The following is a 24,103-nucleotide window of genomic DNA, read 5'->3' as shown; positions in this document are numbered from 1 at the left end:
ATATGATAATATATGTCATCAGATTGTCATTGTTTGTGTGAAGCCATGATTCAGCTGCATAGGTGCTGTGGTCCCCTCCATCATCTGCTACTGTGTTTTTGTTGTGAGAGTAATATGTGCTATTTCTGGATTTCTGCATTATAAGATTTGCCTGCATGGCCTCACCAGAACCCTCTCCAGACCAAAATCGCCACTGGTGGTTTCGTTGTCAGAATTCTGGCCTGAATTTGATTTGTAAAAACTGCCAGACTCCAGTCCGGTAGGTGGCGGTAGTGCGTCTTTAAGCTGGTTAACCGTCTGCTGTGTGTGTGTGTGTGTGTGTGTTTGAGTGTCAGTGAGAACCAGCAGCTACAGCGGCGTCTGTCATCAAGGTGACCCGAGAACAAGCGAGTGAAACATGGCGAGAGGAAGCCGCAGCAGCCGCTCTGCTGCTCCAGCCAGGTAACACACACACACACACACACACACACACACGTCTGCGTACATGACGTATCCCATAAACTTCACCATGACAACGAGACGACTTCACTGAACCGTAACCAGAACCTCATTCTGACCCTAAAACCAGGTCTTAACTCTCAGAAAGTTCTTTTAAGTGGTGACATAATGTCCTGTGGTTTAGTTTCCTGTGGTTTACAAGTTGTATGCCTCGCGCACACGCACGCACACACTGCTGGTTCTCACTGACACACACGCACACACTTACAAACACACACGCTGCAGAAGGTTAACCGGCTTAAAGACTCACTACCGCCACCTACCGGCAGTTTTTACAAATCAAATTCAGGACAATTCTGACAAAGAAAGCACATATACTTAATAATTATAAGTACATACATATCAGAAAATAATGACAATAATAATAGTTAGGGCCGGCCCAAGCTTTTAGGGGGCCCTAAGCAGAATTTGATTGGGTGTGCCCCCCCCCCCCACCACGCAGTCACCTGTGCTCGACGATTATTGACACGTCACACTATAATGTTACATTATCAATTGTATTAATACAGATTATGAACTACTGTTCCCCTGGGCACAGATGCATAACAACCTCCCTATTTGTTCAAGAGTGGGTGCATATGGGAAGGGGGGGGTCTGTGGTTCCTCCCCCAGACAATTTAGAATCTGGTCGATGTGATTTCCTACATTCTGGTGCATTTTTGAGAGCTGGAGAAGGACAATATATGAATGTGTTCAGATTCAGAGCCTTTTGCTATTTGACTTATTGAGGTTGGGACTTGGGCTTGGCCTTCAGGGCCCTAACCCTTGACCTCTTGGGCCTGGTCAACTCATTCAGTAATCCATCCTTGCTCACATGCCAACAATGTTTTGGGGCTCCCCTCTAGACTTGTGGCCGTGTCCTCGCATCCACACACACACCTCCACAGCATCACACATGCAACAGAAAAGTTGACTTTTTTCTCTCCATGTGAGTAAGTGAGTCATATCAGCATCCTCGCCAACTGGATGTAGAAATTACAAATGACCAATGGCATGATGCTTGTGAGAGTGCGAGAGCTTTAAGTGTCTGTAATAGAGTCAAAGCTACAACTCAAGATTCTACACAGAGCTCACATATCTCCCTCACAACGCCAGAGGTTCGACGCTGATCTCTCACCTGTTTGTCTTAAGATAGCTAATCTCAGTCATTGCCTCTGGTCCTGTTGGAAAATACAGAGGTTTTGGTTCATTATAGGAGCTCAATAAGTTCTTTGCTGTGGATTTTGAAAATCGTGCCGTTTGCGTGCGAACGGCCTCATTACTGATAAATATAAAAGGAAACTTTATAAATTGCTAACATTCTGTGCGAGAAAGTGCATACTTCTGAATTAGATAACAAACGATAAGTTCATACTTGAATATTTTTTCCCTTGCATGCTACATGTATTTCATAGAACATGGGAACCTTTCATGTCTTATATAGGAGTGGATATTTCGACTATCTTTATCAGAGGGTTTATGTAGAATAGAACTTCAGTTTGTTTGATGTTTTTACCTGAGTGACGATTGTATCTGTGAGCCGAGGTTTGTCTTTTCTGTTATTTCTGTTTGTTTCGGGCCGGTCTTTTGTTTGGGGGGGGGTCGCCCCTGAAAGTGTTGTTGTGTCTTGTTTTGTATAAAATCAAAAATCATTTAACATATTTTGGGGGGAAAAAAAGATTTGATTCATTCAGAGATTTTTCAGTTTCCATGACAACTGTGTCTGCTTCTGAAAGGTATTTTTAAAGAACTAACTAAAGTTTAACCTGGTGCATCATTTAAAAATACATATAAATATTATAAATGAAAAGGTTTAAAGTTCTCAGGTTTGTGCAGTTGTAGACGCATCACGGCCCCTCAATCATATTATTGTTATTATCATTATTATTATTATTATTATTGTTATTATTATCATTATTATTATTATTAGTAGTAGTAGTAGTAGTAATATGCAGGTGTTGCCTGACAAAAAGAACATTTAGCTCGTGGTCGATCTGTAATTCCTTACAGACCAAAATATTCGTAACAATTATTAGCATTTCTTTATGTGTGCGTGAGTTTGGGGTTGTTGTGTTTGAAGGGGCCCACAGTTGGGCCTTTTCCAGTCTGTGCCCAGATCCGATGGTTAAGACCAAAACGAAGACGTTGTCAGTCTTCTGGCTTTGATCTACCATCAAAGTCAACTCCGTCATGTCATAACGCCAGACTTGAGAGGAGAAAGGATTGGAAGAAGAGGAGGAGGAGAAACGTCTGCAGCAGTGTAAAACAACTGTGGTTAAGAACTCTGAACTGTAGAGGGCAGCATTACACCTCTCAGTGTACAGCTAAACTATTATTAGAAGAAGAAGAGAGGAGAAACAGAGTCCAGCAGTAAATTATTAGAAGTAGTCATGTGACGTTTCAAATATGATGGAATGCAACAACCAAACGAATCAAACAATCACAAATCTAACAACGATTTGTGAATGTTTTCAATGATTAATCTGGAAGAAGTCGGTGACCTTTGATCGGGTTGACGATGAGTGTGTCACCAAGCAGTACTGAGGCAGTAGACGAGGAAAGTGAAGAAGACTTTGAAGCTCTTTTGGGTTTACTCGGGTATCAGGTGGACAAACTCCTGGAGAAAGGCGGCTTTGGAATGGTGTATCAATGCATCCGAGCAGACACAGACGAGCAGGTGGCTGTGAAGGCTATTCAGAGCTATGACTCTTATATTGGCAGAGAAGAGTTGGCCAACCTCGAACGAATCCAGGACCTCGACCCGGACAAGAACAACTTCATCAAGTTCAACAGATATTTCGAGGTCGATGGGCATATTTTTCTGGAATTTGAAAAGCTGGATTGGACGATTGACGATTTGGTTTTGAGCGATGGGCCACTGCTTCTGTCCGACGTTCAAGTGATCACACAACAGATGCTGGTGGCGATGAACGCTCTCAAAAGCATAGGATTGATACATGGTGACATCAAGCCAAATAACATAATGCTCGTTAATCACAAGCAAAAACCGTTTCAGGTGAAGCTGATTGATTTTGGCATCTCCTGCCTTGTCTCAAATTTGCGTGGCGGTGAAATGCTTCATATACCTGAGTACCAGGCGCCTGAAATCTCACTGGGCCTACCTTTGAACGAGGCTTCAGACATGTGGGCCCTCGGCTGTGTCGTCGCTTTCATGTACCTTGCGAAAGACTTGTACTCGGGAACGTGTGAATTAGGGAAAATGGAAGAAATAGTGCAGTGGCACGGTCAGCCTGCGGATCATTTAATCGAAAGTGGCTTGTACGTGTTAAATTATTTTGAGAAAGTTGACTCCCCGTGTTTTAAGTTGAGGACGACGTGCATCTGCGCACATGGTGAATATGATCCTCACGAGCCGATCCGCGGTGAACTGTCGAGGCAGTTCAGCAGTCTCGATGACATTGTGAAGACTCGCCCCGGCACCTCCGAGCAGAAGGACACGCAGACTTTTGTAAGCCTTCTTAAAGAGATGCTGAATGTAAATCCATTTCAAAGGATCACTCCCAGAGACGCTCTGAGGCACCCGTTTATGACCTGGAATCACTTTCCTAGTGATGCCATTTATGATAAAGTGAAACAGCTGCCCAAAGATATCACCAACTGTATTTCAAATCATGACACAACTGCTGTTGACAGAGGTGTAGCCATCCCAGGTGACAGCGCTAGTCATGCTTCTGCTGAGGACAATATTGGTAATACAGATGAAAAAGCAGGTTTGGCTGAAGTCAAAACCAAGAAAAAGTACTATAAGAGGTTATGTACATTCTTCTCTGGACTATTTAAGAAGGGAACATGCACAGGTAGCGTTGACTCTTCTACTAATGAGAAACCATCACCCATAGCTAGTTTTAAAAGTATGTTAAATATTGGATCCCCTGACATTCCTGCTACCTTGGCCTATGTTTCTGCTGAGGACAATATTGGTACTGATGAAGAAACCACAGGTTTGGCTGAAGTCAAAACCAAGAAAAAGTACTATAAGAGGGTTTGCACATTCCTCTCAGGGCTATTCAAGAAGCAATCATCCAACAAAAGCCTTAATGACTCTTCTACCAATGAGCCACCCACAGATGAGCCACCAGATCACGGAGTCCCTGATGCTTCTGATGGTGGTCAGGCTCAAGCTCAGTTTGACAGTGACGACACTGCTACTGAGACTTTACCTGCCTCTGTTAATCACGCTTCTGCTGAGGAATGTATTGGTGCTGAAGAGGAAAACACCGGTTTGAATGACGTTAAAACCAAGAAAAGCTTTTTTAAGGGCATCTGTGGATTTTTCTCACGGTTGTTCAAAAAGAGAACATCCACCAATGAGAAAGAGCCACCAACAGCTAGCATTAAAACTACTTCAGATAATGGATTCCCTGATGATTCTGATGGTGGAACGGTCAGCTTAGATGATGACGCTGCTGCTAAGATTTTACCTGCCTCTGCTAGTCCTGTTTCTGCTGAGGAATGTACTGGTACCGAAGAAAACACAGGTTTTACTGATGCCAAAACCAAGAAAAACTACTTTCAGTGTAATTGCAGATTTTTCTCATGCCTGTTCAAGGGATCAACCACCAAGTCCTCTACTGAAATCTTTAATGACCCTTCTACCAATGAGAAACCACCATCTACAGGTGTGGCTGTGGTGGACTCACCTGCTGGTGACAGAGATGAAGCCTGCTCACATGATGACGCTGCTGCTAAGACTTTACCTGCCTCTGCTAGTCCTATTTCTGCTCAGGAATGCATTAATACCGAAGAAAACATGGGTTTTACTGATGCCAAAACCAAGAAAAGCTGCTTCAAGTGGAATTGCAGATTTTTCTCATTCCTCTTCAAGGGAAACAAACGCATTGATGAATCATTTACCGCTGAGAAACCTCCACCTACAGGTAGCATTAATGACATTTCAACTAATTTGTTTGCTGTGGCTGACTTGCCTGCTGCCGATGGATATGAAGCCGGCAGAGAAGTCGACATTGCTGCTGAGACTTTACCTGCTAGTCATGTTTCTGCTGAGGAATGTGTTGGTACTGAAGAAAACGCAGGTTTTACTGATGTCAAAACAAAGAAAAACTGCTTTAAATGCTTTTGCGGATTTTTCTCAGGGCTGATTAAAAAGAGAACACCCACCAAAAACTTAAATGACACTCATGGATTTCCTGCTGCTGACGGAGATGAAGCCTGCCCAGAGGTCGACACTGCTGCTGAGACTTTACCTGCTAGTCATGTTTCTGCTGAGGACAACAGTTGATGAAGTGAAGAGTCTAAACCAAGAAAATCGCTTCAAGAGGATTTATATTTTTCTCATGGCTGGTCAAGAGAGAGAGGACTGAAAAAAGAAAAGAAGCAACTGATGATCAAATCCAGAAGGGGGCAGAAAATTGGGCTTGCTATTATACTTCACTGCCTTTGAAGTACCGACGGAACTTCCTGTGTATTACCTTGTTCAGTGGCTAGTTTTAGCCCTTTAAGTGCCCTCTTGATTGCTGGCCTGTTACTGCCCAGCGATCTTTACTGCAGCAGCAGAACCCTGCTCAGCCTCAGGTAGATGCAGCTCCTCTCTTTGCCATGACAACAACCTTGTCACAACAAATTCAACTAGTGCTACTCCAGATATGCATGCCTTGGTTCCCACATCATCTCCATCTGAGTCTGTTCCTGTACCTGCAGTTATCACCTGGCCTCTGTAAGCCACAATCACGGTTTCAATGCTCCAGTCATACCATATCCAACCCATTTCATACTTCCCTTGAGTGGAGTATGTCTGCTCCTGGTCATAGTGTCTAACCAAACCCTGAAACCTTTGGCCTCTGGACACACTATGTCATCTTACAAAAGAGCGCCACCTTATGGTATCCACTGCCCTCTCCAGCCCCAGCAGTGTCACCAGAGACGCATCCCGGAATGGAGACACCAACCATCTTCAATCAAGCTTCATCTTGGTCCATCTTATTCTGTGATGCTCCAGAGCATACCAGTCTGTTGATGATGACCAGAGGGTGGAACGTCTGCTTTGTGCTTGCAAGATAACGTGTTTCGACTGAGAACATGTGCCTGACGGTCGTGTAGCATGACGTCGTACAGGTGGGAGGACAAAGAACACGACACAACAGACAACAATGGAGCGCATCCAGCAGCTCTTTTTTCCCTGATTGGTTTGTGGCTCTTTGTCTGGACTTCCATAAGATATTTACATTGATCACAAGCGAGTGACGTTTTTATGTCGCCCAATCAGCTGACTGCTCTAGACCCTGACCATACCGTACCATTGTACTTTGGTACCCCAAAGGGAAGGGTGTCAAAGACTTTGGTACTAGTCCTAATGGAAACGTAAAGTATGTGCCGTACTGTACTGGACCAAACCGAGCCATTCCACTTGACTGTGGCGCTCACAGATGCACAGCGAGCCAAAGTGATCCACACCAAACTCGTCACACCAGTTGTTGACCCTCTGGATTGAATCTACCACAGTGCTTCGCTGGACAACGTGACATGTATCACATTTTTACAATAAAGTTTTGACATTATAACTTGTAATGTGTCATGTTTCTTTTTAATTAAATGTTCATGTGATAACATGAAACATTAACATATACACATACTTTTCACGTTCACTTAAATACAGTGATGGGGGCTCGGACACGTGTCTAGTAACAGTGTGCCCACAAAGCAAACACTTGAAGGCCAATGAAGTTACATTATCATTGGTGTGTTCTAGTGCCATAAGAAGGCGGCTCGATTTAAAAATGAAAAAACAAAAAGTTACTTGAGGTCCTTGACTTTGATGCTCCGTGTCAATCAGGGATCAGCCAGACTCTTTCTTTACTGTCAACGTTACTCTGTAGCTATTATAGTAACAAAGACACTGTTACAGAAAGTAATTGTAATTTTATTCCAAAATTGATCATGGGAAGAAGCAAACACAGCTGTAGTGAAGCAGGAATCATTTAATTGGACAACAAACAAAAATAAATAAAAATATATTAGTGCAGTTTTGTTTTAGATAGCTAAATCCACTTTCTGTAATTTTCCAGCTTCTTTAATGTGAATATTTTCTGCTTTCTTTGCTCCATAAAACAAAGTCATGAAACAGAAGATCATCATTTACAGAGTTTGACAAACACTGATCATTTTCTGACATTTAATGAACCAAACAACTCATTAGTTAGTTAGTTAGTTCTCTTCTCTCTGCTCTTCTCTCTGAACCTCTCATGGTAGATGACGTCTCCTGTTAAACCTCTAATGTACACAAACTGCATTGTTTTTGTTTTGTTTGTAGTCCGGCTCCGTCTCATGCTCCGCCTCCCGCTCATCCGCCTCCTGCTGCCCTGGCTCCTACTCCATCTCAGGGACCGGGCCTCATGGCCCAGATGGCCACCACAGCGGCGGGGGTGGCCGTTGGCTCGGCTGTGGGCCATGTTGTTGGCAGCGCCCTCACTGGAGCTTTCGGTGGCAGCAGCAGCAGCAGCAGCAGTGTAGAACCTGCCAAGCCAACACAACAGGTCAGAGATGAATGGTATCTCAACCAGGGTTTACGTTAGCCGGTAAATGTCGGCTTTTGGCCGGTGTCACGTGAATTTTAGGACCTGAAATGTTTTTTGTTTTTTTTTAAAACGCCTTTCAGAGTGTGAAAGTCTCAAAGCGCCGGCCTCGCCATGTGTTTGGAGAATGCTCTGTGACTGTGTTTGTGTGTGTGAGGTTCTCCGCCCACAGTAAATACAGTTAGATGGATCTCACTCGTGTGGCAGAATTGTGCATTCTCGTAGTATTTAGGTTTATGACAGAAAGTTGCTAGATTTGTCTAGTCACTGTTTTTGAAAATGAAGGAAAGTGGCCAGGCGTCGCATGGAAACGGCACAGAACGTAAATTAATATTCAGATATGAGATACGTTAACAAGCGAACCCAACTATAAAATGATTTCTTTAAAATGTATTTTTATTTTATCTCGTCCAGTCTTTCCCGTGTCATCATGCGGTCACTTAGCAACCGATGACAGCTCTGTGTGGGTATGGAGTCATAATGACTTTCAGGGAAATCTACCCCGACTGGTTGAAGCTGGGGCAGTTGCCACCATAATGCCCGTGAACGCAGATTCTGGCTCCAAAACTGAATCAAAACTCAGTTTTGGTCTCACTGAGGAAGAAGTGACGAGTTTGATGAGATCGCTGCCTTCACTTCAATAAAACACCGACGCAAACTGACATAAACGGAGCGTCGTGATATTTGGACCGAGCCGTGCATGTGTTTTCATACGTCAAACTTATTTTCATTAGTTATCTGACGCGGCGTAATGTGTTTCTGGTAAGTTGAGCAGGACATTCATCATTCATATTTTCTAGCGTAAACTCTGGTCTCAACTGACATTATCCATGGTCACTTTCTGCGTTTCAATAACCCAGCCCGACTATTTCTGGTAATCTGTCGGTCAAAGACCTTGTTTAGACTTTGTAAAAATATCCGATTAGAACCTGATCTTCCTGACCAGCTCACTCGTCTTCTGCTCGTCTTAAGGACCTGGTCTGTATGCAGCGTGTGCGGACCTGATGCGATTATGGCATGCGTGAACTGAACTTCTGCCCCACCAGTAGGTGGAGTATTGAGCCCCGCTCACCCCGACTCCCCTGTCCTGACGGGCCTTTCAGCTGCAAGCCGCTCAAACCAGACGCACGAGTGAGCCGTAGCATCGTTCTCTTCTTCTTTGGTATGAATGCGTCCAGACTTGCTGCAAAGGCAAGCGAGCTAACCCCTGCACAACCGTGTGGCTCTTCCTGACCAAGTTTTATTTGAGTGAATTTCAGTTTACAACTTAAACTGCAAAAACTGACTTTCAAGAAAGTAAAATATTCTTGTGTTTCTGCGTCGTTTAAATTTACGAATTTGATCTTAAATTGATGAATTGTTCAGGCGTAGTCCCTGTCGTCATGGAGATATTGTGAATGTGCTTTAATGGAGTCACTCACATGTGCTGTGTTTGTTCGTTTGTTTTTCTTACCACCAGGAGGCGCCACGAGTGGCTCCTGCTCAGCCCGGTCCGTGTCACTTTGAGGTCAAACAGTTCCTGGACTGTGCCGTGAACCAGAGAGACCTGAGTTTGTGTGAGGGGTTCAGTGAGGTGCTCAAACAGTGCAAGTTCTCCCATGGTGAGTGTGTGACAATGATGGGCGGAGCTCACTGGTTCCGCTTTCTTGCATTTTTCCTCATAATTAAACCTGATGTTCTTTAGTGTCGATTTGTTAGAGAAATGTTCCAAATTTAAGCAAAATGTGCAAAAGTTGTGATACAAACAAACAAACTCTAAATGTAAATAAATACTTTCGTTTGAAGCCATGTTGACGTCTTCTCCCTGCTCCTCTGCAGGTGTGACATCACTAGTGTGAAGGAGGGGCCACAGCTGTCATGTGACCAAGTTTCCACTCATGAAACTGTGCAGACATGAGATGATCACATGAATGTGAACTCAGGGGAAACGTTTGGTTCTATTTATTTTCATGAAGTGTGTCCACCTTTGAACAGTGACCTTTAATGTGACCTTTAATAAATGTGTTACACACATACACATTCTGTCCTTCTGTCTTGTCTGTGGTGAAGTTTGTAAACCACTCACTCTCCCACACCAAAGCCCACAGAGAAAACATACACACACACACAAGTTGTTGATCCACTGCTGCCTCCATCACTAAGTTCTAATGTCTGATTTTAGTGACTTCAGTGTTTGAAATCCTCACTTCAGATTTACCTCAGTGACACAAAGTGACCACACGAGGTATTAGGGTTAGAGAAGAAGAACTGGATGTAGCTCCGCCCCTTTGGCGCCATTAATTCCTATGGAGTTGCTCACTCACTGTGCATATGCCAGTGAGTGGGTGCAGGCCTGGACTGACCATCGGACGTATCGGGCAACGCAAAAAAAAGTATATTTTTTCTAAATCATTTTTATCGCCCGTGACGGTAATTGAGACACGAAACGCGGCCCATTGGTTGAATTTCTTGAAGGACATTGAACTGGTCCAATGAAAGCTCTCAGCCCTCCCCTTCTTCTTTTCCAGGTAATCATATTTTAGTATTTGAGTTACGGCGTAACGGTGGAGTTGGAGCGAATGAACAAATTATGGATAAAAAGTGTGTGTGTGGGGGGGGTCGCAGTGAAACTCAGGGAAAAAAGGCTCAAAAGCTGATGCAGAAAAATGCACTAAAATGACGGAACTATTTGCTGCTACAACACGTTCCACCGCTGCAGCGTCATCATCATCATCATCAAGTGCAGTAGCAGTACCATGGAGTGCACAGGGCTGTGGGAGTGACACGTGCAAGTACCTGTTCAGGTGGATTCAGAGGAGGAGGAGAGAGGAGACCCACGAGACTCAGCAAGGACAGATTGAGGAGGGGTGTGTGTGTGTGTGTGTGTGAAACAATTGCATTTATAGCCTTTGTTTTCAAATAATACTATGAGTAGACTTGGTGTCCAACTAACTGTGTTATTTTAGCTTGCCATAAAGTTACGGCTTACAGTTATTATGTAATATTAGTGAATTAATCATTGTTAGGTTTATGTTGTTGATCTTTATCTTGAGGGCCATTCAACATGTATAGCAGACTGTTGTCTAGCTCTATTTCTTTATTTTCGTCATTAGTTTTGTCTGTCAAACTCTTCTCTTTAAGGCTGCTCTGTCCCACAGGGATGTTCACATTTGTGAGTTCACTGTACTGTATACTGTTGTTATGTGTTTTTGGATGATCATAAAGTCTACTACGTTTACAGAGTGACTGTAATGAATGCAACTATCTATTATTGTATTATTTTGTGAATATACTGTAAATGATGCTGTCTCATTGATCCACCTGGCCTCTCGTTCTCTCCCCTTAGGGCATATTTGGAGTGAAGGTTTGTCTTTCCTTGATGTTGAGTTCATGTGCGTTCTTTTTCTTTCATTGTGAGTTTCTTAAATAGTTCTTATTTTAATTCGAGAAGAGACAGTAGCGGATGAATCGAGCATATCTGACCTCTGCTTTCTGTCTCCCTCAGGGTCCATGCAGCCTTTGTCTCAGCATATGTGAGTACAACAACTAAATGTTATTTAAACTGAACTGATCCCAGCTCCTTCTTTCCTTTGTCTGCCTGTCTCTGCGTCTCTCTCTCTTTCATACTTGAAGGTGCCACTTTGAGGAGCACTTTATTTAATATATGGTCTTACTGTCGGCCTAATTGTCTTATTAGTTTGTATTAACAGTATATTTCCTTAAACACTGAAAAGACGTCTCTCGCAGTGTTTCTTTGACAAACACTCTCACTTCAAGATGGGACTTGTGTCTGTCTCTCCCGAGATGAGACTTTCATCTTCATTTTTCATGCTTCATTTTCATTTTGTACGTGTGTCCTCTGGTGTGGCATGTGAATAATCACGGGGGGCCACCCAGTCCAGAGTCCAGAGGACATCCCCATGGAGAGTACACCCTCATGGAAGGGTGTCCTGTCAAAGGTCATAGGTGACTGCATCACTTTTGTCCACTATAAAAAAACAAATCTATTTTTTATTAATATTTTGAGGACACATGCAGTATGAATGGCAGCCAGCAGGGCGGGGCACTTCCTCATGTGCTCACCACTGAACTATGACATCGTAATTATTGGTGGAGTAATTATTGGTGTGAAATGTGAGAGGGTGAGTGTCCGTTCAGTCCCAGTTTATTCATTGATTCATGCCGTGAAAACATGAACACTGTGGTGACGTTCAGGCTCCTCCCACCTCAGGCTCCTCCCACCTCAGGGTCAAAGTATGAAGGGGATCAGAGCTTTCCTGCAGCGAGGATAGTCTTCAAACCGCCGCTGGTAGTCTCTGTGGAGAAGATAGGAAGTAGATCCTGAGGTCTGGAACTTGGACAGAACAGGACTCAGCAGTTAGTGACGTACCTGTGGTGGTGGAACGCTCTGGGCCCGATGGAGCAGGCACTGAAGAACGCAAAGGCAAAGGCAGGGAAGGTCCACGCCACTACAGCGTAACCACACCACTCCACGATCTCCCCGAAGAAGTTTGCAGCCGACACAAACTCAAACATCCCACCTACAACAAGAAACAGGAAGTCCACGACTGGTTTGACCCTGTTCAAATAGTGTACATCAGGATCTGGCATGAATCAGGATCTGGTGTGAATGAGGATCTGGTGTGAATCTGGATTTGGTGTGAATGAGGATCTGGTGTGAATCTGGATTTGGTGTGAATGAGGATCTGGTGTGAATCTGGATTTGGTGTGAATGAGGATCTGGTGTGAATCAGGATCTGGAGTGCATCAGGATCTGGTGTGGATCTGGTGTGAATGAGGATCTGGCGTGAATCAGGATCTGGTGTGAATGAGGATCTGGTGTGCATCAGGATCTGGTGTGGATCTGGTGTGAATGAGGATCTGGGTCTTAGTACCGTGGGGGATCCTGTAGACCACCTCTCCAGGTCTCCTCAGGTTGCGTAGGATGTGGTCGCTGTGGATGTTGATGCTCAGACCGACGACAAACAGAAGGAAACCTGAAGGTAAACAGGACCAGACATCCAATCCAATCCAACTTTATTTGTTAAGCACTAAACAAACCACAATTAGATAAAACAGCTTCAAATAAATTAGAATCATAAAAACACAATAAGAATTAGCAGCCATACAATAAAAAACAATAAATTCTATTCAAATAAAAATAAGTAAAATAAATAAAAACCAAACGTCTCATGAAGTGTCAAAGGCCAAAGAAAAAAGGTGGGTTTTAAGGACGAGGCCTGTCTTATGTGCAGAGGCAGATCATTCCAAAGTTTTGGAGCTGCGACAGCGAAGGCACGATCCCCTCTGAGCTTCCGCTTGGTTTTAGGCTGATCAGCTGACCTGAGAGAGCGAGCGGGTGAGTATGGATGTAGAAGCTCAGAGAGGTAGGGCGGGGCAAGACCATTCAGGGATTTAAAAACAAATAAAATCATTTTTAAATCGATCCTGAAGTGTATGCGCAGCCAGTGGAGTGAAGCTAAAATGTGCTCAAATTTACGTGTGCCAGTTAAAAGACGTGTGGCATGTCTTCAGGGGGGACAGCAGGTCTCAGGCTGACCTCTAGACTGTGGTGGGGTCAAAGGTGAAGCTGATAACGTGACTGGACTGACCTCCAGCCTGCCGAGCGCTGCTGCTCCAGCTGTGAGGGAAGTGTGTGCAGTGCAGCAGGTGGTGACTCTGCAGGAAACCGTTCACAGAGCAGAAGATGGCCGCCTGGACGACCGTCGTCAGGGGGAGGGGCCTTCCTCTGGTCAGGAAGGCGTAGATACAACTCCTGACAAACACATCGCTGACTTCAGTCACTGAGGTAAGGAGGTCAGAACGTCACTGTGGTCACTGAGGTCACTGAGGTCACTGAGGTCAGAACGTCACTGAGGTAAAAAAAAACTTGAATTTTTATTTTATATTGTCATAGTAGCGTGTGTGTGTATGTGTGTGTGTGTGTGTGTCTAATGGTAATGCATATCCCTCTTAGTTTTAAACTGCAATGTTTCAGCGATGCTTCTGATGTTGTAGGGTTCATTTGTGCCGGATCCTGCCGGAACAGGATGGCACCTCTTGGTTTTGGCCTGCCTGCGTTCCGGGACTTATTTGTGCCGACCCGGTACCTCTCGTATATAAAAAATAATAATATATTAAGTTTAAGTTTAACAATGTAGAGTTGTTTATTCAGATTTATCTCTGTAACACAGTCACCCAGTCACCCAGTCACCCTGTCACCCTCCACAGTCACTGTCATTGTGTTGGTGCTCACATGTTGTCAGTTAAAGTTTCATCAGAGTCATGTGCTGGCATGAATGTCAGGATTTGTCAGACAGCAGGAAAAACCAGAAAAACACCAAACCCCAAAGAGTAAACCACTGATTCAAAGGTCCATGTACTTTTTGACCGTTCGTTTTTTAGTTTAAACCAAAAAACCGAGAAAACTGAAAAACGAGAAATGAGAAAACCAAATTCAAATAAACGGCCCGATTTTGTTTTTTTGACTATTGATTTAGCCTTTTTTCCTTCTGAGGAACAAGTGAAGGACAGGAAGTCAGGTGACCCAAGTAAAAGCAAAGAGGATAGTAGAGAAACAAATAATAGCTGTATAGATACAGACAGACAGATGATTAGTGATGTTTACCCTCACTACCAGTAGGTGGCAGTATGAGAGTATTTAACTGTATGCCTGGTTTGCTCATAGGCCTATTGATTATCCAGGTTATTGATACAGATTAGGGCTGTAACGATACACCAAACCCACAATTCGATACGTTTCACGATTTTTGACCCACGATACGATTTGTATCACGATTTTTATTTTTTTGGGTGGGGGGCGAAAAAAAGAACGATTTTTATTAAAACAATATTTTTATTAAATAATGTTTGAAAAACCTTTATAAACTGAACACCAAAGAACAAGATTAACTATGCAAATTATAAACAATATAAATAGCCAAAGCTATAACACTTCTGTTTTCTTTGTAACAAAATACTGTTGAAAAACAAACACAACTAAACTCCACTGTGGAGATGATTCGAGTATGTTGAAAATTCTTCTTCAATCAAGTTCTCTTACATTTACAAAGTCAATTAAATGGCTACTGTTTCACACTGAGGTTACTGAGGCTTACTGACTGTGCTGCAAACCAGGAAACATTAAACAAATCAACAACTTCTTTCTCTTAAGAAAACCAAACTCGTTGGAATTGATTTAAGGGAGTTAAAAATTGTTCTTCTTCTTCTTCTTCTTCAGAAGAGGCTTGCTCTCTGTGCAGTGACAGCTTGTGTTTCTCCTTCACCACAGCTGCAGCTGTTGTGCTGCGTTGGAAAAACGTGACAACTTTCCTGACTCTGCCAAGGAGTTGGGACATCTGGTGAACGCCCATCCGTCTCTGTGCAGCCAGATTAACAGTGTGAGCAAAGCAGCTTATGTGCAGTGAAAATCCAGCCGCTTCTACAGCATTGGCAATGATTCTGCCGTTATCTGTTGTCACTTAAAGCACTTACGGCGAATTGTGTGGGTCTTGTCGACTACACGATTGCCGTCCTTTATCTCCACCATGTAGCCGAAATGTTGCCATACTGCTGACTTAAATGAAGAGGGAGGATCCGCTATTTCTGGGTTGGTTGCCATGTTTCCTCACGTTCTTCATCAACTAGCTCAACTTTTGCAGGCGTCACATGATTCATTGGATCTGCACGGGAGAGATAACTCTGGGAGTTGGAAGGGGTGTGTCGCTTGATTGCATATTGTTACATATTGACCTAATACAGATGTATTGAATGATATTCTTTTCATCTGGTATTTGTTGGTTTATCTGCAACATGTTTAGACCTGCGTACAGCATGTGTTTTATCTGTATGTTTTTATCCTTTCAGAGTCAGCCATAGCTCCATGAAGGGAAGAGGATGTGTTGATGTGCAGCAATAAATAAGGACATTTGGTGTCTTCTTAACAAACACCTTCAGTAGACCTGGCTTCACTTACCACATAGTGTTTTTCGCACTTCATCACTGTATCATCATCATGGGTAAACATCACTAATCATCTATCTGTCTGTCTATCTATCTATCTATCTGTCTGTCTGTCTGTCTGTCTGTCTAATCAGCTATTATTTGTTTCTCTACTATCCTCTTGGCTTTTATTTTGAAGTATTTGCTTTTACTTTTGTGTCACCTGAGGGAAAAAGGCAAAATAAATAGTCAAAAAAACAAAATCGGGCCGTTTATTTGAATTTAGTTTTCTCATTTCTCTTTTTTTGATAAACATCAACGGTCAGTGGTCCTGGTCCAGTTGGACACTATAGTATAGTAATGAGCTATCAGCTGATCTTATCTTTGTTACATTCACTCACGTGACTTTATTTAAATGGATCTGAACAAACTCTGACCTGTGGAAATAATGAAGCATGAAGGTGCAGAGCAGCAGCGTCCTCCCGGTGCTGGTCCCGGTGCTGGTCCCGGTGCTGGTCCCGGTGCTGGTCCCGGTCTCCTCCTCCTGCAGCAGCAGCAGCAGCAGCGGCACCAGCAGAGACGGAACCTCCTGCAGGAACCAGCCCAGTCTGGCCGAACAGCAGCGCGTGCGCTCACACGTGTAACGACCGTACGGCGTGTGCACGCGCGTCTGCTGCCAAAAGTAGAGCGCGCCCCCGACGACCAGAGACCAACTGAGGTAAAACACTGGAGACTCCAGACACGGCATCTTCGATCACTATCGATCAATACTGAGAGAGGAGAGCGGAGAGGAGAGGGGGGGAGAGAGAGAGAGAGAGAGAGGGGGAGGAGAGAGAGAGAGAGCGAGCGAGAGAGAGGGGGAGGAGAGAGAGAGAGAGAGAGAGAGGGGGAGGAGAAAGAGAGAGGGAGAGATTTGATTTTTAAACTTCTTTATTTGCTCAGAAACATGAACAATAACAAAAAATTAGTTGTGTTCTGCACTTAAAACTTAGACCATGGAGAAATAAAGTAAAAAATACGAAAGAAAAGAAAAAAACTCCATTTAACTTAGACTGTTGCAGAAAGACAATTTTCCATCATTCACACAACACAACACGTCTTTCACTCCCCATGTTTCTAAAAAATCTTCCGTGTTGTTCGTTGAGCGGAAGAAAACAAAGTCAGTCTTTATCCTGGTTTTTAACATCCTAACATAAATCTGCTGACAGTCAACATCAAGTGAGTTTTCCACTTTGTTCCTCCTTGAAACATAAATAGCCAGTTTTGCTTGACCAATTAAAAAGTTCAGCAGTTGACATTTGCCCTTGTTTTTCCTCGTGTATTTAAAACCAAAAATAAAAACACAAGAGGAAAAAGTCTCAGTGAATAACGAGAACAAGTGAGACAGGAAGTGGAACAAAGGAGTTAGTCTGACACAGTGCAAGAAACAGTGGAAGACAGTTTCTCTCTGTGGACAGAAAGGACAAGTGTCTGTGACATTAGGGTTGACAATGGAGATGAAGGCGTTCACTGCTACAGCAGCGTGAAGAACCCTCCACTGTAAGTCTGCTGCTTTTTTAGTTAACGGTGGTTTGTAGAGTGAGCTCCACTCTGGCCTTAGATCCTCTGTGAGGGACAGGTGGTGTCTCCATGGAGTGTCCACTCTGTCTCTCAGTCTACTCTGGTTTAAAACCTTCACCATCACATAGTACATGACCTTCCCTGTTACACTGCACAGATTGTAATTGTTGGATTTGTTCATCTGCAGCAGAATGTTTACATCACACTTAAAAACAGGTGAGATGGTGAGTTCAGGGAAAGGGTCTGTAGAGTCCGGTTGCGTTTGTCCATTGCAGTAGTCCGAGATCAGACAGAGTTCAGAATCAGTCAACTGCTGCCTCCAGTCCTTCAGCAGGAGACTGACCACCCTGACTGACCTGGTTTCGAGACGCTGGGCCAGACCGATCTCATTGTCCAACCGCGGGCCGCAAACCTCCGCCACTTGACCCAGTGTCAGGATTTTTGCCGCGCATAGTCTCTGTAGCAGGGACGGACCCACTACACCACGGAACCGTGTTCCCAGAGTCACCGGTTCCTTTAAAAGCCAAAACAGAGAGTTAGCTCCTCCTCCTGCTCGCCTCTCTTTGTTGAGGAGGCCCCACACTTTAAAAAGTCCTTTATAAAAGGTGGGGAAGTTGTTCAGCTTAAAATCCCGTAGATCCATTAAAAACAGGGTCTCAGCCAGGCCTAGTCCACTGCACCGCTCCAGTAGGGTGCGAGCCACCGGTCTCCAGACTAAGTCCGTGGGTCCTGTTAAAAAACGCTGGATGTGTTGGAGTCTGAAAGCAGCTCTCCGACTCGCCACATGGACCAGGTTGTGACCCCCCTCTTCTTTGGGTAGGAAGAGGACGCTCTGTGGGACCCAGTGAAGACGGTCCCAGACGAAATCCACCAGAGCGGCCTGTACTCTGGAGAGCACATCCTCAGGGGGGTCCAAACACATCAGGCGGTGCCACAGCATGGAGGAAACCAGGTTGTTGATGACAAGAATCCGACCTTTAAAAGACATTTTTGGACGAATCCATCTCCACCTGTTAAAACGACCCTCGACCCTTTCGATAAAATTCTCCCAGTTCTTGGAGGTGTTGGTGACGTCACCAAGGTGAACCCCGAGGTATTTAAAACCTCCTCTCTGCCACGTTAGTCCTCCTGGTAAAAGCAGCTCCCTCTCAGGTCCATCTCCAACTGCCAAGGCCTCGCTCTTCTCCCAGTTGGCCTTAGCAGAGGAGATTTTCTGGAAGTCATGAGCAGCTTTGCTCAGAACTTCGATGTCCTGTTGGTTATTTATAAAAACAATGACATCGTCGGCATAAGCAGAGATTTTAAAACAATGATCACAACCAGGGAAATAAAAACCACACAAGCGAGATCTCAGTTTCCGTAAAAAAGGTTCTAAGGCCAGAGAATAGAGCATGCCTGACAGGGAGCAGCCCTGTCTGACACCTCTGTGAACTTTAAAAGGAGCTCCCAAACCACCGTTAACCTTCAGCACACTCTCAATGTCATTGTACAAGACCCTGATCTTAGCTATGAAACCTGAGCTGAAGCCAAAAGCCTGCAGTGTCTGCCACAGGTAAAGGTGTTCAACTCTGTCAAAAGCTTTTTCTTGGTCTAGAGAAATCAGCCCAAGCTTTGAGCCTAATGAACCAGAGAGGTCCAGAACATCCCGAATTAAGGTGATATTATCAGATATCAGCCTGCCGGGCACACAGTAGGTCTGGTCTACGTGAATGACCTGGTCCATCACTCTCCGGAGCCTCGTTGCCAGGACTTTCGACAGCAGTTTGTAATCGGCACACAGTAGTGACACAGGACGCCAGTTCTTCACTTCCTGCAGGTCTCCTTTCTTCGGGAGGAGGGTGAGGACAGCCCTCCTGCAGCTCAGAGGCAGCCGTCCCTTGTCCAGGCTGTCCTGTAGGACACACAGTACATCCTCCCCGAGTATAGTCCAGAAAGTCTTATAAAATTCTGCAGGGAGACCGTCTATGCCGGCAGCCTTCCCGCTCTGTAGACTCTGCAGCGCCTCCTGTAGTTCCTGTGCAGAGAGCTGTGCCCCTAGCTGCTCCTTGTCTCCTTCGAGCACTCCGGGCAAGTTCTCCAGAAAAGACAGCGCCACCTCCGGATCCTCCAGGAGCTCTGTCTTGTAGAGATCTTGGTAGAAGGAGGAGGCGCACTGTCGAATCTCCCCGTCCTCCTGCAGCAGTTGTCCGTCAGCAGATCTCAGCGAGTGTATCAGCCTCCTCTGTCCACTCTTACGCTCCAACCCAAAGAAAAAGTGGGACGGAGCGTCCATCCTGGCAACTTTGTTAAAGCGAGACCGCACGAGAGCACCTTGAGCGTGAACGCCCAGCAGGTCTGACAGAGCTGATCGTTTTTCTTTGAGAACTCTAAACTGTTCTCGATCTCCTGTGGAGTCTGCTGAACCCTGCAGCTCCACCACTTCTCTCTCCAGATCTTTCATAGACCTGGTCAAGTCTCTGGTGACATTGAGAGTGAACTGTAAGCAGAGCTGTTTGATTTTGACTTTACCAATGTCCCACCACTGCTGCAACGAGCTGTACTCGGACTTGGTTTGTCTAAAATAAAACCAAAAATACGAGAGTGCATTCCTAAAACTGTTGTCTGACAGCAGTGCGGTGTTAAAATGCCAGTATGCACTCTTACATTTGATGTTTTTAATAAAAACCTTACAGTGCACAAGGGAGTGGTCAGAGAAACCGACAGGACAGATAAAACAACTCTTAAAAACACTGACATGGTGTTCATAACAATAAAAACGATCGAGTCTGGCCAACGACAGCAGGTTGTCTCTGCAGCGAGCCCAGGTGTACTGACGCTGGTTCTTGTGGATCGACCTCCACACGTCACAGAGCTCAAAGGTCTCTATTATTTTTGTTAGACACTTTTTTGAAGCAGCGTTTGGTTCCAAGTGATTCCTGTCTAAAGCAGGGTTCACTGTACAATTAAAATCACCTCCTAAAAACAGATGTGTGTCATCATGACAGTTAAAAAGAGACGATTTTAAAGTATCTAAAAACACCAGTCTTTCTCCTGCAAGAACAGGAGCATATACATTCATAAAAACCATTTTAGTCCTCTCGAACTCTGCTGTGACTTTTAAAAGTCGTCCAGGGACGATTTCATCTGCAGAGTACGAAGAGGGGGTGAAATCTCTAGAAAAGAGAATTCCGACCCCCCCACTGTTGCTGTCCTTGTGGCTTAAGACCACCTCCCCATTCCACTCCCTCCTCCAGTCACACTCATTGTCTGAGGTGCTGTGCGTTTCTTGGAGGAAAATAACATTTAGCTTTTTAGTCCGGATGAGCGTGAAAAGTGAAGCTCTCTTCACGTCTTCACGTGCACCGTTAATGTTTAATGATCCCAGCTTTAACTCACACATCCTTCTATAAAAGCTGCATCCAGACAAAAACACACTCAGCAAAGTAAAGAAAGAAAAAGCAAACGCACTCATTCATTCTTCTCTTTCTCTAACTGGATCCGTATTTTACTTAAAATCTTTTTTAATCTAAAAATCTCAGTGTCCATAAAAGATGGCTGACCAAGATCTCCTCTGTTTTTCATCAGAGTTCTGACTGACTGATGGAAGAGTTTTAGGTCGGGGAAGAACTCTTCCACCATCACTCCCTTCTCTCCTTTAGTGTCGGCCAGAAACTTCCTGACACGAGAGAACGAGTATTCACTACCCACCTCAGTGTCTTCTTCACCACCCAGTGTGCTCTGTGTGTCTCCCAGTGTGTCCTCTAGTGTGTCTTCCTGTGTGTCACCCACTGTGTCTTCCTGTGTGTCCTCCAATGTGTCACCCAGTGTGTCTTCCCGTGTGTTGTCCTCTGACCCCTCAGAGGACACCTGTGAATTAACTTTCGACATTTTCTTGTTTTTTTTGGTGGTTACTTTAGTTTCAGGGTTTTTTCGTTTGATCGAACACTTCATTATTTCACCCATTGAGTCGTCAACAATGTCATCGTTATACTCCAGAGCAGCCTCTGCCACTCTGGTGACTGTCTGTCCTCTGGCTGCAGAGGACTCTGTCTGGACACTCTGTCCATCTGGGCTTTCCCCTGTCTGTGTGTGTGCTGCGTCACTCTGTGCCTCCGTGTGTGTCTGTGGTGTGTGTGTGTGCGGTGTCTGTGTCTCAGGTGTGAGTGTCTGTGTGTGCGGTGTCTGTGTCTGTGGTGTGTGTGTCTGTGTGTGTGGTGTCTGTGTCTGTGGTGTGTGTGTCTGCGTCTGTGGTGTGTGTGTCTGTGGTGTGTGTGTCTGTGTTGCGCGGGGACCGTCGGCTCTGAGCGGCGGCTCCGCTGTAGCGACAGCAGCAGCAGCGTCAGGCCGGCGATCACCTGCTCTTCTCGGGCATGAGCGGACCAAGTGTCCCTCTGCCCCGCAACCAAAGCACCGGAGAGAATCTGACGTGACGTGAACTGTATAATCGTAATCATCTACCCTGAACTTCAGAGCCAGATTTAACTCGGATCTGTTGTCCTTGAGTATCATAAATACCTGTCTCCTGAAAGACATGACGTGCTTCAGGAGAGCAGATTTACAGCCCAGCGGAATCATCTTTATCGCGGACACGAGTTTCCCGTGCCGCGACAGTTCCTTCATTAGAGCCTCATTGCTCAAAAACGGCGGTGCGTTTGAAATAATAATCTTTTTAGCAGGTGTTACCAGAGGCAACACCTGCACCAGAGAGCCGTCCACCACCACGCCGCTCTCAACCAGCTCATTCACTTTATCAGTGCTGTCCAAAAAAATGACGACAGCACTGTTCATCCTTGAGGCGGATTTTACTCTGCTGTAGCCCACTACTGCACCCACAGCCAGGCCACACGCCTCCACTGACACGCCGACATCCGGACACAGTCTTACGGCATGTCGGCGAGTCAGTTTCTCCAGCCCGGAGACTCCAGGTGCTGCCATTACCTGCCTGGCTGCAGCGCCGGCGGCAGCCACCGTCAAACACAAAAAACTTTAAAACTATAAACTATTAACAACTCAAAATCAGTGGTCACAAAAGAAAAATTAAATATCAACAAAAAACCACCAAGCAGCAAAAAGAAGATTATAGGAAAAGTCAGAAAAGTTTGAAAAAACACTCACCCTGACCACGCTCTCAGCCACGCTCACTCCCAACATTCACTCAGAGAGAGAGAGAGAGAGAGAGAGAGAGAGAGGGAGCGAGAGAGAGGGGGAGGAGAAAGAGAGAGGGAGAGAGAGAGAGGGGGAGGAGAAAGAGAGAGGGAGAGAGAGAGAGGGAGCGAGAGAGAGGGGGAGGAGAAAGAGAGAGGGAGAGGAGAGGGGGAGAGAGAGAGAGAGAGAGGGAGAGAGGAAAGAGAGAGAGAGAGGGGGAGGAGAGAGAGAGAGAGAGAGGGAGCGAGAGAGAGGGGGAGGAGAAAGAGAGAGGGAGAGAGAGAGAGAGGGAGGAGGGAGAGAGAGAGAAAAAGAGAGAGGAAAGAGAGAGGGGGAGGAGGGAGAGAGAGAAAGAGGGAGGGGGAGGAGAGAGAGGGAGGAGGGAGAGAGAGGAAAGAGAGAGAGGGAGAGAAAGAGAGGGAGGAGGGAGAGAGAGAGAAAAAGAGGGAGGAGGGAGAGAGAGAGAGAGAGAGAGAGGGAGGAGGGAGAGAGAGAGAGAAAAAGAGAGAGGAAAGAGAGAGGGAGGGGGAGGAGAGAGAGAGATTTAGATTTTTAAATAAATGAACTTTATTATCTGGTATTAAGGTCAGTATTTAAACCCTCGGATAGAAACTCTTAGAACACAGAACGTTTGTAAAAGTCAACTCTGACAAAATGATCAAAGTTCTTCATTTGTCTGTCACTGGAAATCCACCATTATCCTGAGAACACGATGTACACTCTCTCTCCTCTATATTTAGAAGTATACTTCTATGTTTAGAAGCATTTGTTTTTAATTTTATGAAGAATAAAGAAAACAAGCTCTGAGTTTGTGAGGTTAATATAATTATATTTGTGCATCCCAATCAGACACTCTACTGGATAATAAGAAGTCAGTATCACCCAAATAAAAACTATAATTTCAACGTAAAAGTACCAAAGACTCACCGGTATTGTCCAGATTTTTACTGGACTGGACCTTTCAGCTCAATACTCCCTTCTGGAAAGGGTAACCAGAACAAGTACGGCGGGTACAACTCCACTGTCTTTCTGAAGGTTTATTCCACATACACAGTTAAACAGCAGTTAGACAGCAGTCCGTTAGTTAGACAGTTAGTAATTAGTTAGTTAGCTACTAACTAGAGTTAGTTAGTTAGGTTGTAAAACCGACAAGTCGTACAGGTTCTGATGATAGATAGATTTTCAAAGGCACATACAAAGGTTAATATATAACAAAAAATGGCTTTGACAATGCACCTTAAAGGCACTTTAAAGGCAACGGTGCTTTGATACCAATTACAACAATAAACAGATAAATAGAATGAAAGATAAAAAGCTTTGCCTGCTGGAAAGTTCTACAGGTATTAAAAAAAAAAGTTAATACCTTGGTTTTGATTGAATGGAATTTTTATCTATATACAAAAACCACCAATAGGAACAAAAACCACCAACTGCTATTCATTTTTGCATTTGCTTTAATCTTTTTTGTGTGC

General features: G+C 44.6%; 2 protein-coding genes across 2 annotated transcripts; one reads left to right on the top strand and one right to left on the bottom strand.

The window, feature by feature from the left end:
• Positions 1-293: 293 nt before the first annotated feature.
• Positions 294-10,044, top strand: chchd10 (coiled-coil-helix-coiled-coil-helix domain containing 10). The gene is made up of 4 exons (XM_058640849.1): positions 294-441; positions 7,766-7,988; positions 9,487-9,628; positions 9,846-10,044. Exons 1-4 carry the CDS (start codon positions 398-400, stop codon positions 9,863-9,865), a joined length of 429 nt encoding a protein of 142 aa, XP_058496832.1. The 5' UTR covers positions 294-397; the 3' UTR covers positions 9,866-10,044.
• A 1,953-nt stretch (positions 10,045-11,997) lies between these two features.
• On the bottom strand, positions 11,998-24,093 carry srd5a2a (steroid-5-alpha-reductase, alpha polypeptide 2a). Its single transcript, XM_058640832.1, has 6 exons — positions 23,559-24,093; positions 16,385-16,717; positions 13,619-13,782; positions 12,902-13,003; positions 12,397-12,547; positions 11,998-12,322 (listed from the first exon to the last, which is right to left on the bottom strand). The coding sequence occupies exons 2-6, from the start codon at positions 16,693-16,695 to the stop codon at positions 12,256-12,258; spliced, it is 795 nt and encodes a 264-aa protein (XP_058496815.1). The 5' UTR covers positions 16,696-16,717; positions 23,559-24,093; the 3' UTR covers positions 11,998-12,255.
• Between the last annotated feature and the right edge of the window lie 10 nt (positions 24,094-24,103).

This window comes from Solea solea, chromosome 10 (assembly GCF_958295425.1).
Source record: "Solea solea chromosome 10, fSolSol10.1, whole genome shotgun sequence".
NCBI classification, from domain to species: Eukaryota; Metazoa; Chordata; class Actinopteri; order Pleuronectiformes; family Soleidae; genus Solea; species Solea solea.
Note: the sequence above shows the minus strand (reverse complement) of the source record. Positions and strands in the feature narration are given on the sequence as shown.

Excerpts from the sequence above, each read along its gene's own strand:
- chchd10 (XM_058640849.1), top strand. The coding sequence starts at position 398 with ATGGCGAGAGGAAGCCGCAGCAGCCGCTCTGCTGCTCCAGCCAG. Across the intron at positions 7,989-9,486 it reads CTGCCAAGCCAACACAACAG|GAGGCGCCACGAGTGGCTCC; the intron begins GTCAGAGATGAA and ends TCTTACCACCAG. Across the intron at positions 9,629-9,845 it reads ACAGTGCAAGTTCTCCCATG|GTGTGACATCACTAGTGTGA; the intron begins GTGAGTGTGTGA and ends GCTCCTCTGCAG.
- srd5a2a (XM_058640832.1), bottom strand. The coding sequence starts at position 16,695 with ATGCCGTGTCTGGAGTCTCCAGTGTTTTACCTCAGTTGGTCTCTGGTC. Across the intron at positions 13,783-16,384 it reads ATGCTTCATTATTTCCACAG|GAGTTGTATCTACGCCTTCC; the intron begins GTCAGAGTTTGT and ends TGTGTTTGTCAG. Across the intron at positions 13,004-13,618 it reads CAGCGCTCGGCAGGCTGGAG|GTTTCCTTCTGTTTGTCGTC; the intron begins GTCAGTCCAGTC and ends GTTTACCTTCAG.